Source organism: Perna viridis, chromosome 2, assembly GCF_037379345.1.
Source record: "Perna viridis isolate PV_CMFRI_1.1 ecotype Kerala chromosome 2, ASM3737934v1, whole genome shotgun sequence".
Classification (NCBI taxonomy): Eukaryota; Metazoa; Mollusca; class Bivalvia; order Mytilida; family Mytilidae; genus Perna; species Perna viridis.
In genome coordinates this window covers 63545925-63561820 of record NC_142446.1, presented here as the reverse complement: position 1 = coordinate 63561820, position 15896 = coordinate 63545925, and the positions used below count along the sequence as shown (strand labels likewise).

The 15896-nt window shown below is 32.7% G+C and overlaps 1 protein-coding gene across 1 annotated transcript; it reads right to left on the bottom strand.

Annotated features, from left to right (window-relative positions):
* Positions 1-9819: 9819 nt before the first annotated feature.
* Positions 9820-15041, bottom strand: LOC148626423 (uncharacterized). Its single transcript, XM_088570398.1, has 2 exons — positions 14546-15041; positions 9820-11667 (listed from the first exon to the last, which is right to left on the bottom strand). Exon 2 carries the CDS (start codon positions 11605-11607, stop codon positions 10150-10152), a length of 1458 nt encoding a protein of 485 aa, XP_088426524.1. The 5' UTR covers positions 11608-11667; positions 14546-15041; the 3' UTR covers positions 9820-10149.
* Positions 15042-15896: the final 855 nt, after the last annotated feature.

The window sequence follows — 15896 nt, the reverse complement described above, 5'->3', positions numbered from 1 at the left end:
GATTATTTTTCTGATAGTATGCAATCGTTTTGATATTTTCAGACCGCCTCGTTGGTTTCAAGGTAAACTGCTCGCCTCGAGTGCAGTAGGTCGTTGGTTCGTTCCCCGTCACACCAAATACTTTAATTGGTAGTCAGTGCTTGTTCACTAAGCTCGCGGTATAAGGGGATAAAGTGCGATTGGTTGACTCGGTGTCAGAAAAATGTGTCAAGAGTGGGAGACATGCATACCTGTGGGGTGTTGTTTCTGTGTGATAGCACAAATATCTGCCATATGACGTTAAACCATAACCAATCAATGAATTAGTCATTATGTTCAGATGTATATATCACCGCATTGTCTTCTAATCCCAGTTCTTTGTGAAATATGAATTATTAATTTGGTAATGGAATGTTTCACCCATTCGAAATTTGTGTTGTAAAAACGAAAATGGAAATACTCGGTAATAGAAGTAGTCTGTTTTATATTGTTTACAGCTTTATGTATAGATTGAGCAGTTATAACTGAGCGTTGCTTTTAAACATTGCCCTAACTTAAACAAAGGAGTAACAAACGAACTTAGGGTCACCATATACACAAATTGCGTCGAGCATAGGTGAACAAAAGTTGGTAAAAATCAAGTAAAGAATATGTTCGAGCTATAAATCAAAAGAATTATAGTATTTTAGGGATAAAGACTAGACAAGCAAAATAGACGAGCACAACAGAGGACATGAATTAGTTAAAAGAAACAAAAGTAAATGAGCAACCCGGACTACACTAAATACCAGGTGCACTGGTAGGGAAAGTTTTAAATGTTTATTTCTTTATTCACAAGGACTTCACAATGGAAATACTAAACCGGCAACCGATAAATTGTTAATGAAAAAAGTACAGGGAGAGCAAATATTAGGTGAATTAATCGAATTCATCACAATAAGTAATCACACGATGAATGGAAAAGGGTTTCCAAATAATTCAATATGAAGAATGTTGAGGCAGTGCTCCTTAAATTTTCTCATCACATATATGTAACTTGTGTTCCTGGATGTAGATCTTTTATGAAATGATTGTTGCAAAATCGCCTTAATCAGCATTTTATCTCCGTTCTAGAAATCAGTGGGCGACGTAATGTGTTAAATGGGTTATGTAGAAAATGTCATCAGTTTTATGTGGATTTTATGTCCCTGTTGAGAGTAGTGTCATTTATTTGGAATGACAGCGCGACATATAAAATATAATGTCACTTAGTCAGGCACAATGACAAAAGCCGTGGTGCTATTTTGTAGTGAAAATAATTTTCACATGGGCAATTTGTAGTATTATCGCAGATACAGTTGCATTTACAGCACCGTATTCACATTGTAAAAAAAGATCGTGTAAACTCCATTCACGAAGAAATACATGTATCGTATATAAACATCACGGTTAAAGCGTTTGTTAATGCTACTCGTGCCTAAAGGTATTCCTCCCGAGCGTTTCTATGACCGTTACCATGACACAATTATTCGATAGTGAAAGTTAACGACCTCCACCAACCATAGATATTCTTCAGTCAGATTAGGTAGAAGCAGTTAGGTCTTTGATACAAAGTCGCATTTACAACCTTAAATTCTGCATGAACTGTCGACTAAAAAGCGGAGAAGCTGCAAAATGTGTCTCTTCTCTTCATGTATTGTATGTAACGCTCATTACTGCGAATGCTTCATAAAGATACTAGGAATGAGAGATAATTCGGGTAATCCTGCCAATGAATTTAATACGTTCAACAAGGATGAAATCATAGCTAGCCACAAGTCCTCTATAGCCTCACTGAAATTTCCTGCAGGTGAGAAGTCTGTGGATTTATTTGTATTGGAATCTAAAACTTCATAAACAAGCAAAGATGCATAACAGGATTATTTTTTCGTTCAACCCAAGAGCGGTCTGTACTGCGTACCAAGTGTGTGTCCGCAGTGCAGGAATGACAACCAAAACACTGAAACAATTTACTTGCGTAGTGGAATAAATCATAATTACGTAGATTCTGAAACATCTAAAGATCTTTTAGATGATCTTAAATCTTGCTCCTTTGTTGAAGTAAACTCTATTGAATCTTTTGACGTTATATTATAAACAAGCTTCTCCACGATGAATTTAAAAACCCGTCCCAAGGAAATCATTCACAAAGCATTTTACTGCAAAAATGGTAATTCTTACAAATTAATTGTTTTAGCCTATATTGTGCGATTCTACATTTTATATACTTTGTTGCAATGCTGATGAATAAATAGTTACTACTTGAAACACGTGTACAGCATATATCGAAATTTGCATTACCTTTGATTGGTAATGTTGTATTTTATATCCATTGCGTCAATGCCACTGCTGACGGACCACAGGTAGTAGCCCAGTAGTCAGACTTATCTGACCCGAAATATATCAGATTTTATTAATCATATTTCTAAAAATTTGTATAATTACATATTTAAAAATACATAAATTGCTTTTGGACAGACAATTTTGCAACAAAATATAGGTATTCCAATGAGCAGTAATTGTTCCCCTCTCTTTGCCGCTCAGTTTCTTTACTCTTATGAATCTGAGTTCCTTCGACATCGTGTGAAAGAGAAAAATAGGTTAGATCATTTAATATCATATGTCGATATACTGGTGATGTTCTTTCTCAATTTTTTTTCGTTGCCAGTTCGAGTTTGACTTTATCGTTAGAAATTGCTAACTTCCTACGAAGTTTTGTTAGTTTTTGGATCTTTTTTATTCGCTTCCGGAAAATTATGTTGACTTGTGGACATTTAAAATGCTGTGTTTGCCTTTAAAACGTTCAGAGTTCGAGTTCCTTGGTCAATAATTTGTTTCCATCTGATTTTCTTTGATGCTTTCATCATGCCGTATATTTGGACACGTGGAACCGCGTGGTACTCTAAGGACCGAGTGAGGTAGGAGTGTACCACGTCTGCCGGCAGGTACCTGTATCGTTATTTCGTTTTACATGCATCGTGAAAAAAATAAACTGATCCAACGTTTCTGTAATACATATATACAAAATTTTACGTTATGGGACATGTTAAATTAAACATTGTTACTTAAAAGAAGATGGGGCAAATCTTTTGAAATTACCATTGCATAACGTGCCGTTGACAATTGTTAATTCTGTGCTCATAGGTTTAATTCCTTTAAACCTTTAGTAAATTTGATATTGATCTTGAAACACATGCGCAATTTTAAATTAAAGAAAGAATTTTTAGAAAATTGCATTTATTTGGTCGTGTATCTTAGTTGTATCGATAACCGTTGGCAGTAATGTTCTTTGATGCATGTTTATGATGACAGTAGGGGACGAACGCTGTCACGATATAGGCCATAATTGATGACGTCATTAGCGTTCAATTTCAAGTTAAGTTCTTGTATACATGATGTATATTGTGCTCACGGGTCTTTTATGATGTTGACGGGTGATTACAAAAATACAAAGAAAAATGCATTACTGAATTTTTTTTATCTAATGATATGCTTGATCTGATAAACAGTTATTTCTGTATTTCTTTGAACTGGGTTTTACCATCCATCCTATCAGTTATTTAAATAAGCAGCATACCAGGTTAAACATTGAATCGAATATCTGTGAAGAGGTGGTAGCAGCTCTTGTCGGACGTTTTATAAAAGCACGTCATAGTGACCGAGATCGTAAGAATTAATAACACTACTTATGTCCTTGCTGTAGTCATGGTGGCTAAGTCATATGATTCACAATGGTTCTCTATTACAATTTTTAATCAAATATATCGCTATCATGAGAGTGAGTTTAAATGACCAAAGTTTTTTTTTAAAGTTTAGATGCCCATTTCTTGACAGGTAAGATTTATTCTATCCTCTGTCGGTATCCGTGTTTGATAATGGTTTTTTTCTAATCATAACACAATTCAATATTCAATGACTTCGCTCCTGAATCTATTCCCTGGCTTGACTTCTTTAAATACATTTTATTATGAGTTTTAGTCTATACTTTATTTATTATAATTCTCTTAAAATATGTCCTTTATTCGCATATCCGTTGGCAGGTCCGGCTATAATTAATGCTGATATTTTCAACTAAACTCATTTTTTAAAAAATGATTTTAAATCGTCGTGCTATCGTGTTAGTATCTCCTAGTAGATGTTTGGTCCTGCGTACTTTCTTATCGCACGATTAATTGCTTTGGGATATCAAGTTAAAGATCAGTTAACAATTTTCAACAAATAATTGATAAATGCTATAATGTATATGTTTTATGATGATTTTTCGTTGCTTTTCTTTAACTAAAATTTGTCGATTTTGGATGTATTTCCACTATTTCTAAGAGGTCCGCTGCGCTTGAAACATAATACTTGGTTACAAATGCATGCTTTTGCCTTAATGTCAATGTGGTCATTAATGTGTCTTCGTGTCGTTATTTGACTTTTTAGTTTATTTTGAAGAAGTGTCATTCTTCCGTTATCGTGGATTTTATTACTTTTATTCTTGCTTGGACCTTCCAGGGCTAAATTGAAGGTGTGTTTACACTTATTGAAGAGTTTTTGATGATTATTTACTATATTAATAAAGGTATTACGATGGTGCAGTTGTTGCGTTTCACCACATATGTTCCTTCTTCCTTTGAAAGAGAATGCATTTTGCAATTTTTGTTTAGTCCATAAATACTCAAAATGTTTTATAGAACTCACGTGTTTTTATTTGATTCTTAATTCTTGAAAGCTTTTCCAAGATTATACTGTGTCAAAACCAATTTATAAGTAATTGGAAAATGAAGTTGAACTCTTGTTACAATGTCAGGGCATTTTGTATTATGTTACAAATTCGTTCTATTGGTAATTTGTCACACCATCAGAATATTTCTGCCCACACGAATTGCTAAACAAAACTTGCTGAATGGATCGCCATTTGGTAACATGAAAAAGGTCTGTGCCAGTTTACAAAATAGGGCTTGGAATATAAATAGAAAAGGAAAAGGAACAAATTTGTGTTTTAACGACATTCGATTGTAACTACACTTACCGAGGTAAATTTGGAAATCTTTCAAAAGCACAAACTTGGTTTGGTTTTGATCAAAGTTGAAATTTAAAAAAGACGAACAATGATAAAAAAAAAAAACACGAACAATAAGATGATGAAAATGTAAAAAAAGGCTTGTTGCAACACGTACCAAGTTAGGACATTCCTAGTGCATAGAATAATATTATTTTAAACGCCTAGCTGATTTGTCCTCCTTTGTTCTGCATAATAAAAGAATGTGAGTCGTTTGCTTGGTAAACTGACAGCATAAAATTCAACCCTACGAAAATATAATAGGCTTCATGTAGTTTCAGGCATATTTTTCTATCTTTAATAATATTGGAAATTTATATTGCAATGTAGATTATTTACTTATATCAGTAATTTTTTCGCAGATGATGCTTCTCCTTCCAGTGCACCTGGTCCATATACTTTTTAGTCGAATCCGGGGGGTTTCTTTTGTTTCTAAGTTTGTGTTTAGTTTAGGTTCTGTGTCATGTGTGTCTATTTTCCTTGACTATTCGTTATCATTGGATTACCGTTAGAATCCTGAATGCTCTTTCCATTTCACATTTTAACGTTTGATTAGTTCTTTGAAACGCTTTCATGAAGAGCTGAATTTTCGCGTTATAATTTGCATGATGTATAAGGTGAATCTCTATATTTCTTTTTCAACCTCGGAAATATCAAATATCGTCTCTTGATTAAGATATGAATTTAATCGAGGTGAGTGTACAGTGTAGATTTTAAACTCTTTTTTTCCTAAAGAACATTTTTTTAAGTATTTATATCAATCGGAACAGGCACATTACTATAAATCGATTAGATATTATTAAGTAAGGAACTGTCCTATGGAATATGTCACCTGGGGTGAAATCTGAGGCAAATTATCTCTTTTCTCGCTTCTTTACGGTGGTAAAAGAAATTAGCAATACAGAGATATAATTAAAGTTATTCCCATTCTACAACCAACTCTGACTTTGTATAAAATCAATGGACGCTTTTAACAACCTTAAATCTAGTTTTGATTACAAGGTTGTTGCGGAAAATAAAATTTCTATTCATTGGAAAATATTTGACGTTTTCAGATCCGATTTCGTTCCGTTGTCATGGTCATGTTTTTGTAAATAGTCATGGGAATAAGTCTATTTCAATGGTAATATGGCCATAAAATTGAATTAATGAGTTATATAACTCTCACGATGGAACGGTTGAACACCGGTTGCGCAGATTATATTAGATTTGATATTGTTTAATATCATATGAATTGTTTCTATCGATTTTTAAGCTATGATACTAAGTAAACCATATAATGTTACAACTTGTTCGTAAAATGAAGTAGTTTTCCTTTAACATTACGTGTTATTTAGTTTAATAATTCTGATGATGTAATCTTTCCACAGTCATTAATATACACACCCTCTATATTACGGAATACTGCATGTTTGGCATCTGATCATTGTTTGTGTAAACAGTGAAGTATGTGAACGTTGTAACATTTTCCCTTAATTAATTTCGGTCACCTACTAGAATGTTTTTTCATTAAAATTCTAAAGTATCTTCATTCAGGGTTATCTTGCACTACGGAGAAATGGCGGTTAGATTTTCCCGCACTTTTACTCTATATAAGCATTAAAAATATCTATGTCACAGATGCTTCAAGATATACTTAAATAGTTGTTCTACTTGTTTTCTGTATGTATTGATTAAAAAAGTTTATTTTAGGCACAAAAGACCGAATTGAGAAAAAATACGTGCCCACGTGATTCTTACAGAGAACGGTAATCGAATCATTTCTCGTTAGTTGTATTTTCATGACAAATAATTTCTTTCACTGATATATAATTCGACTGGTGAAGTTGATAGTTGCAAGATATCATAGAAATGAAATCATTCTACTGTACACTATGATTCCGTAATATTTTTCAAAATATTATTACCGGAACTGATCGTATTGTTTAATGTAATGAATGAGGTCACTTCAAAGAATTATAGTTAGTTAAAGACATATTCTGAGAGGTTAGTTAAAGACATATTCTGAGAGGTTCTTTTTATTTTTACATGTAAGAGGCACTGCATTGAAATGTATTGAGTATAAAAAAGTATCGATTACTAGTTAAGTGGCCTTGATATCTAATGGTCTGTATGTGGCGGAATGGTGTAACATGCTAGGGTCGTCATGCCATAATACGGAAAAACCTGACCACATCCATAGTGGTGGAGCATGTTGGAAAATATGCCACGTTCCTCGAACGTTAACGAAACATACTATGGCATTCGATAGGATTAGGTATCTTTGTGCTCCGCCACATGAGGCTAACTTCTCTCCATATTCAACCAAAATTCGCCGACCCTATTAATCTCGTCTCCCATTTTTCATTTCATAATCCAACTTATGCTAATCGACCGGATATAGCTGAAATATTGCTGCTCGGGCGTTAAACACCAATCAATTATAATTACTGGTCAATCGGGCAATAATATAACGAGAATAGGTATGATGTATATGTCAGAGACAGCAACGACGAGGAACCCCCATACCATAGGGCAGGCTGAAGCTGGCTCTAAAACATCATTTTACAGAGGTACATCAAAAGAGTTGCTTACATATACACAAGTGACATAAGAATACACTAAAGGTGAAAATGTATGACTTTACACTGGACCATTTAGACTCGAATGTTTTATTTCTGTTTTGCTCAACCGAATTTGGTGTTCTTGTATCTAGTTTTTTCATCGTTTGTCTCAATTAATATGTTTATTTCATATAAATAAATTGTGAATCATTGCGCTGTATTCCTCTGCACCATGAATACGGATTTGTTCAACATGTCATAGTTTTCCTTTCTATTCGTCTACCCTGGACTTGACTCTCTATGAGCAACTCGCTGGGTGTTTCTAGAAAAGCAGAGGACGCTTTCCCTACCGTTGAACCAGGTTAATGCTCCAAGTTTTTTAGTGGAATGCGAGTTACTCATTTACTTTCGTTACTTTGTATGTATTCTTTTGGTTCTTTTTTTTTCTTTGTAGTGTTGGTCTGTTTAACATGTCACTTGATTACATTCACTTGATTTCAGCTTAAATCTTGTTTCCCTTGATTACTCTTATAAACGTGTTTTTGCAATGCTATGTCTATATGACTAATATTTGTACAAATCTGGAATGTGTGTATATACATATGTCAACATTTTACCCGACTTTTGATTTATCATACAGCGGACCTTATCGACAAATAGTTATGTAACAATATACATATTTTTTATTTAATGATTAGAACCATGAGTGTCTGAATTGGTGGAATTGTACTTTCATGGTACATATTGGATGAATGCTGTATGGTGTTCGATAGATAATGAAAAAATAATTATCTTAGAAAAGTTTCATAACATTAAATAAAATAAACCATTCATTTGTGAGAAATGATGTTTATGACAATCTCATTTTTTCCAAATCCTTTACAATACCAATCTTTATTCATATATGTTACTTGTAACTTAAGATGTGTTCGTTAAATGTATGGAATAACTGATCATATCAAAACAGTGTTTTGCGTTCTATGTATTTGTCAGCCTAGTTGTAATATATGTGGTTTCTGTTCTGGTCTGTTTATTTAATCTGTTTCGGTTTGTGCTCAATGTTTTCCATTGTCATTAGACATTCAAGTGTTATATTAACAATATACGTTTTAGGTCATGTATTTCCATATTTACAAAAAAAAAAAAAATGAAAATAATAGACTTTAAATTTTTTTAAATCATATTAAAAATATGTCACCAATTGAATTTGTATAAATTTATTTGTGTGTTTATTCGTCAGTCCTAAACATATGGTTTTTTACATGTTAATACGTTTTACAATTTAGTTTCAATCTTTCAGGAACATATGTTGCAATTTTTCCCATGTTGATTGTCAGTCCTGGTTCATTTCTTTTAATCAATAGGTCGAAAGAGTACTTAATTTATTAATTATATGTTTGACGATAATTGCTGATACATGATAAAGATTGGTACCCCATTTCATTTTAGTTACTTTTTCCGTACTTTCTAAATAAATCATCAATAAAAACGTTGCGGTAGTTTGAATAGGAAGGAGACGACATGTTCCGAAGGAGATTGATTCAGATTATTCAATAATAGATGCATGAAATAAAGATATGTATAGGTATAGAAATTAACTCTTAAAACATTTCTTGTGGTATTAAAAACATCCTTATTTCTATACAGATCGAATTCACTTCCTCCTTTAAAAGGGAAAAATGAGTTGATATTTGTATAGAGACTGTTATAAACAATGCATGAAATATTCTTTTTCTGAAGAAAAAAAATGATTATAGGCGATGAACTTTTGTAATATCAACAATATATTTTCAGTACTGAATTGATTATCTATTTTTCCCACTTTTTCCCGGTAGCAAATTGCTGCTACTTGTTAGTATTGTAATATACATTTAACATTTAATGAAAGCGGGGGGATAAGCAAAATCTGGTTTAACGGTTTAACTCACCATTGCCTTTGGAAATACCTGTACAAAGTCAGTACCACTGCGTTTTGTCTTGATATTATCATTTGTTAAACGGACTAGACTAGCTCTTTTTAATTACATTTGTATTCCCTTTGACTTTTGCTTAGCATTTTTTTGTATTTTATCCTATACGAACATTAGAAATTATAGATAATTAAGATAGGGAATGTTATAAACGTTCGGTCTATAAAAAAGATATGATACTGTTTTTTATTAAACGTTAGACCCTTTCAAATACTAGTTATTGATAATGGTACGAAATACCACATTACAATTGACGAGACCGTTATATTGATGTTAAAAACGTAACGCAAAGTGGCATAAATGTAAAACTTGTTTTCTTTCAATTTTTACAAAATACAAATCTCGTTATATCTTTATTAATTCCTTTAAATACAAAAGAGGGAAACACTTTCTTAACAAGACTAATTTTACAGCTGGCATGGGATATGTATTTGAACAGCTTTGACTATTTTGACTACAAAGTATTTTAACGTTATCTTGTCATAACATTATTTGATCGTTTGTGCAGAATTGATTTTAATAAATGAAATAGAAATATGGAATTATAGAATGTAGTACGAAAAACAGTTATACTTCCATGAAACACTACCTAAAATTAGACACTAGTTTGTTTGGAAAACCTCTGAGAGTCTGAAGAATCAGGTGAATTTGTTTTATCAGAGTCTTCACTCTTCTGTTTATCTTCTAAACTTAATTCTTTTATGACTTGTAATGGTGAATCATACGCGGTTCTTTTCAGTGACGTTAGAGATGGTCGTCGTTGTTGCTGGGTTGGTTGCTGGGGTTCTGGTATTTTAGGTAGATCTGTTTTAACTTCCTCCAAAACTTTTTGGATTTCACTCTGGCGTATGATTGGATGAGCCGCAGCCGAAATAGCCGTCATTGCTTCGCCAATGTCGCAATCTTTCAAGAAAATATCAGAATCAGGACCTTCTGTAATGATTTTCGGAATAATATTAAAACGCAAATCACGTGTTTCCACTTTAGGAGTGGATATACCGGAAGCTTGATTATGTGCTTCAGGTAAACTTGGCTCAACTTTGTTTTCTCTTTCCTTTTCTTTAGTTGCATGTTTGATAACTTGGCTGTAGATATCTTTAGCATAAAGGGGAATATCATAGAGGAGGTCTGCCGCTTCTGTAAGCGATGGAGATAATGGTCTAGATTCAATGGTGATCCGTTGGTCTCTCCATCTGACACTGTCAAGAATTCCGAGAGTAGTGAATTCAATGATTCCCTTGGAGGTTCCTGGGCCATCCGATTTCACGAAGTTTACAACAGTGTTGCTTATATCTGAAAATGCATCATGTAAATCTGAAATGAGTAAAACAGCTTGAATACGATTGTCCCTCTTTCGTTTGAGTATGATAGGAGCTTCTCCGGTAGGCATTCGCAATGTTGTTTTGATTTCAAAATCCGCCATGAATTCATCTTCTGTAACGACAAGCTTTACATTTGTGACGTGATATGGGTCTACTGTTATATCACTGTCTACATTCCATGCAAACATTTCCTCCATGGTCTCTCCTCGAATTTTTGTAATTTTTAGTTTGCCACTTGCACTAGATGTGACTCCACAATGACCAAATCGTTCAGGTATGTCGATATGAAAGTTTGCTTTTCCTTTGATTGAAAATCCTCTTTGAAAAGAGACATATGTGCGGGCCTGAGTCTGTCTATTTGTTTTCAAATTATATACCTGGTCCTTTGCTGTGTTGTTTTCATATTGTGTTGAAAATAGTTCTACTTGTTTTCTGGTCTTTAAACCATCAGAGGATATGTGATTATTTCTTAAATTAAACTTGACTGTTTTGTGCGAAAATTCGTAAAAATTCCATGGTATTTCAATTTCATAGCATGATCTTCGCAAAAGCGGACTTTGATACCACCGCGCGTCTCGTTTCAGTTCTCGCCATGCGTAGTCTTGTAATATTTGATCAATGTCGATGATTGGCCCGCTATCAGTAGATTCGTTACCGCATGCGCATAACATGTTTTTGACAATCTTCTTATATCTGTCTTTAACATTTAGGTCCAAAAGCCATCGTGACATGCAGAAGTTTGGGAGGATACCGATTTTTCTTTAACATAGAAGTTAGTGTTTATCGGTCAACTGAAAAATAAATGAAATGACTGTATATATCAAATGAAAATAAACTTCTAATCTAATTACCACAGAAACAATTTTACTAGTCGTACACTGTCTGTCAGTTACATTATGAAATCATCAATTAAATTACAAATTTCAAATTTTAAAATCCTAACGCATTAAGACTGTATTCCTTGTATTGCACATGATAGAACCTCTCAGGGATAAATTTGGCTTCCTATTTTAATGGTTTTGATTATGAGTAATTCCTGTACACAATTAATTCTTAAATCTTCATACTTTTTTCATGCTGCTGATGAGATATTACTCCTTGAAATTCGGTACAGCATATCGAAATTTGTAATACTAATATGATGGATAATTTTGTATTGAAACCATCTAACCCTGTTACTATTGAACGCATCTGGACCACGCGTAAGACATAGCGGAGCATTCTACCTTTAGCACATACGGATGAAATCATTGATTAATACCGCAGAGATTACATCTGAAATTTACTTACGGTAGATTCAATGCCACCTCATAATGTAATGTTTGCGGCTAAAGTTACAATGAATTCCCATTAGGAATCGATATAGTAAATTTAATAACTGACTACTTAAAGTAAAGAATTTCTCATAAATAAACAATTATATGCATTATTCTTTGACAAATATGATATTAGTATGTCACGGAGAACTTCAGATGATGATAAAGTAAGTTTCATATCAATTTCAAACGATTTATAAGATAATTGTCCTTATTCAGAAGGAGACGCTGCTGTTTAAGATTACATAATTCATTAATATGTTTAAGTTAAAAGCGAATGTTATAATATTTGAGTGCACAGAGTACGGGACTATATACTGTCTTTTTTTGTTATATTGTATATAGTATTAGATTTTTATTTTTTTTTTTTTTTTGGAAAATAAACCATGTGTATGAAAATTCCAGTTACGATTATAACACTGATTAGTTATTATTTTATTAATATCAACAATGTGTCCAATGTACTTTGTTCAACAGCTTTCATTTCTAGTGAAACCAGAGCTAAGCAACTGTTGATTCGGTTATCAACAATGTTGGAATTTCATGTTCTTATTTTGCGAGTAATAATATGGTATTGTGCACTGCCGCATTATCGATTTGGAGACGAGTGAGTGGAGTAGGCATATATAATTACCGAGTATTTCCGTAGACCATTATAATGTCTAGAACATTAGCAGTAACGAAGATTTATGGATTGGTCAATGCAAGCAATGATTAGGAAGTACCACAATTACTGAAAACAACCAGCAAATTCCGAAATGATATTCTGAGTACATCATCCCTGCGCTTATTTGATAATACTTCTATAAGCATTGATTTGTTATATCGTGACATTGATTTCCTTTTAAAACGTTTCAAACACATTGAAGATCTCCTGATAACCAGAGACAAAACATTTATTTATTTCTTGTGCTGAAATTTATTGCAGAGCATTGCTTGTCCATTAACACAAATGAAATATCTGATGTTTGGTTAGAACACGATATAGATAATTGCATCCTTTCATAAAGTTTCTGTTAAGTAGTAAACTTGATAGAATGCAGATTGTCATGCGCACATTTGTTCATTTTTGGTGTGATTAGCCCTGAGTTTTAGTTTTAGTCCTCTTGTACTGAAAAATTGGACAGATGTTGATAAGGCTATGTTTTAGTTAGCTCTTCTTATAGTGAAAATGCTCCAGTTTTGTCCCATAAGTGATTTGAGTTCCAAGGAAAGAAATATAGTAGGCAAAGAAACTAATTATTCATTTATCTGGAGTGATCTAAAATTGTAGATCTGTTTTGAATTTCTGGTAGATTTTAGTATGCTTTTGTATTTGTTACGACCGATAGCAGACACGTTTTGATTTTGTTCCATGTTGAGGGTTTTTCTTGAATGGAATTGATCATGAGGAAATTTTCTTGTTTGTATACATAGATAGATTCACTTACAGAAAGAATATTCAGTATCAATGGTCCATCAAATAATAAGATTAGACAAGACCTAAATGAATCACTAACAAATTTTACCTGAGATTAAAAAAATGAGTAAAATATAAAAACATCGAAGTCAAATTCGAGGCGTGTCTTTACAGTTAATTAGCCCTGGCGATATCATCATCGTTATGTCGGTTAACAAACAGTATGACCAATATATTTGTGAAACGTTCAAAAAGCATTTATTTATCATAAAGATATTCAAATGGTAATTGTCAAAAATATATATTGTGAAAAGGACAATTTAGGCAAACATGAAGTTGGCATGAAATACCTCGTCCTTTCCGTAAATTACCGTTATCGAGCAATATTGTAAACTGAATTAAATGAAAACTAGAAAGAACAGTCGTAATTCAATAAAAAAACGTTTTCGTTTTCAAAACGTTTTAAACTATCTTTTATGTTAATAGATAATTAAGCTCAATGGAAAAGCTTTTCTTTTTAACCAAAAATGTTGTTTGTAAAACAAAATGCAAGATAAAGTAATACATTTAACTGTCTACTGCATTTCTTAACTACTTATTGTAGCGTTTTTGAATATAAATACGATTTCGCTACAACTTATTTTCGCGGCCAGCAATTTACACTTGGTTTAATATGTATTCCATGTATAACGAATGAAGTTATTCGCGATGATTTATTTTCGCAATTTTGTCTTGTTTGCAAAGAAACACAAATAACTCATTCGCGAAAAACGACGTGTGCTAAATTAATTACTTAGATTTGACTGAATTTCGAGCGTTCGATATTTGCAAATTTGTTTATGTGAGTGCGATTCTGTTTCTTCTCTGTTTTATGATGTTGACGAACATCAGTATTGATAAACAAAACAACTTGTTTCTATTAGATACTTTATAAATCATTTATAATAAACTTACCTTTTTGTTTAGCTGTGTACGTTCTTTCCAATTTATTTCTCATAACAATTCAACAACCGCGACCAGTTTTTGATGCATAATTTAATCTATATTTTATGATATTAATTCTGTTATTTCTCTATTTCATCAAAACCACTGTCTTAGTAGTATTTAAAATGCATGTATTTTCCTTGATATTGATCGACTGAAACACTCTTATCTTAGCTACAACTAGCCATATTCCAATAATTCTTCCACATATTTCCTTCTGGTAGTTTTATACTATCTTGTGCTTGTCGAAATTACTATAGATATATATTGGTTAAGGCTATATTGAACCTACTCGCTTCTTTCCGTATTGATTTTCCCAGAAAATGCAGTAAAAACTGGTGTAACGTTTCTTCCACATCCAAAATACTAATGCGACGTGAAGCCCACACAGTTCATATCCTGTGATTTGATCAGAACCAAAGTTTAACATGATAATTTCCTGACAATTACTGGTTTATTGACTCTATTACAAAGATAACTTGTTGCGCCATTCATAGACATCTCAGTGTCGTAATATAGATTAAATACAATGACTTATAAAAACTTGGCAAATTCGTTAATATGAGTACTCATTTGTTCAAAGTGTCATAGGTTTTTCTTACTTTTTTTCTGTACTTGACTTTTTATGAGTATCTCGGCAGGTGTTTCTAGAAAGGCATCTGGTCCATGCTCCAAGTTTTTAGTGGAGTCATTTACTTTTGTTACGTTGTATGTATTATTTTGGCTATTTCATGTTCTTTGTTGTGTGTGTCTTTTTCCATGTCTGGTCTTTGTCCCTGGATCACATTCTTTTGTTTCTCCACTAGAATCTTGGTTCCATTGATTACTCTTTCATTATAAAACCATTAAGATATGGCTTTAAGTTGATCCTTAAAGTGTCAGGAATAACCTTCATTTTATACATCAATTGCGATTTGAAACAAAACTATTTTAATAAAGTAATTATAAAACAAATATCTAAAACAAAAACAAAATAAATGAGTATTGCAAATTCCGGAATGCTATACAAGTGTGTCATGGAGTAGTTTCGGGAGCATTTGAACCAAATACTTAATTCAAGATTAAAAAATAAATGACAGAAGTGCCAAACACCACAAAATCGATTTATGCAGCCAAATCAAACACACATGAGTTTTATCATTGTATAACAAAGGCGTTACAACAAGTTGCACCATAATTATAAAAAATAATAAAGCCTCAATTTTTGGGGGGTTTCAAAATTTGTACTACGACAAATTACGTTGAATAATATCGATATATAGTTCGGATCAGAAAAGTCTGACCACTTTGTGTATTGCATAGCACACACATTTAATCCCTC

Coding starts and splice junctions, on each gene's coding strand:
- LOC148626423 (XM_088570398.1), bottom strand. CDS start 11,607: ATGTCACGATGGCTTTTGGACCTAAATGTTAAAGACAGATATAAGAAG.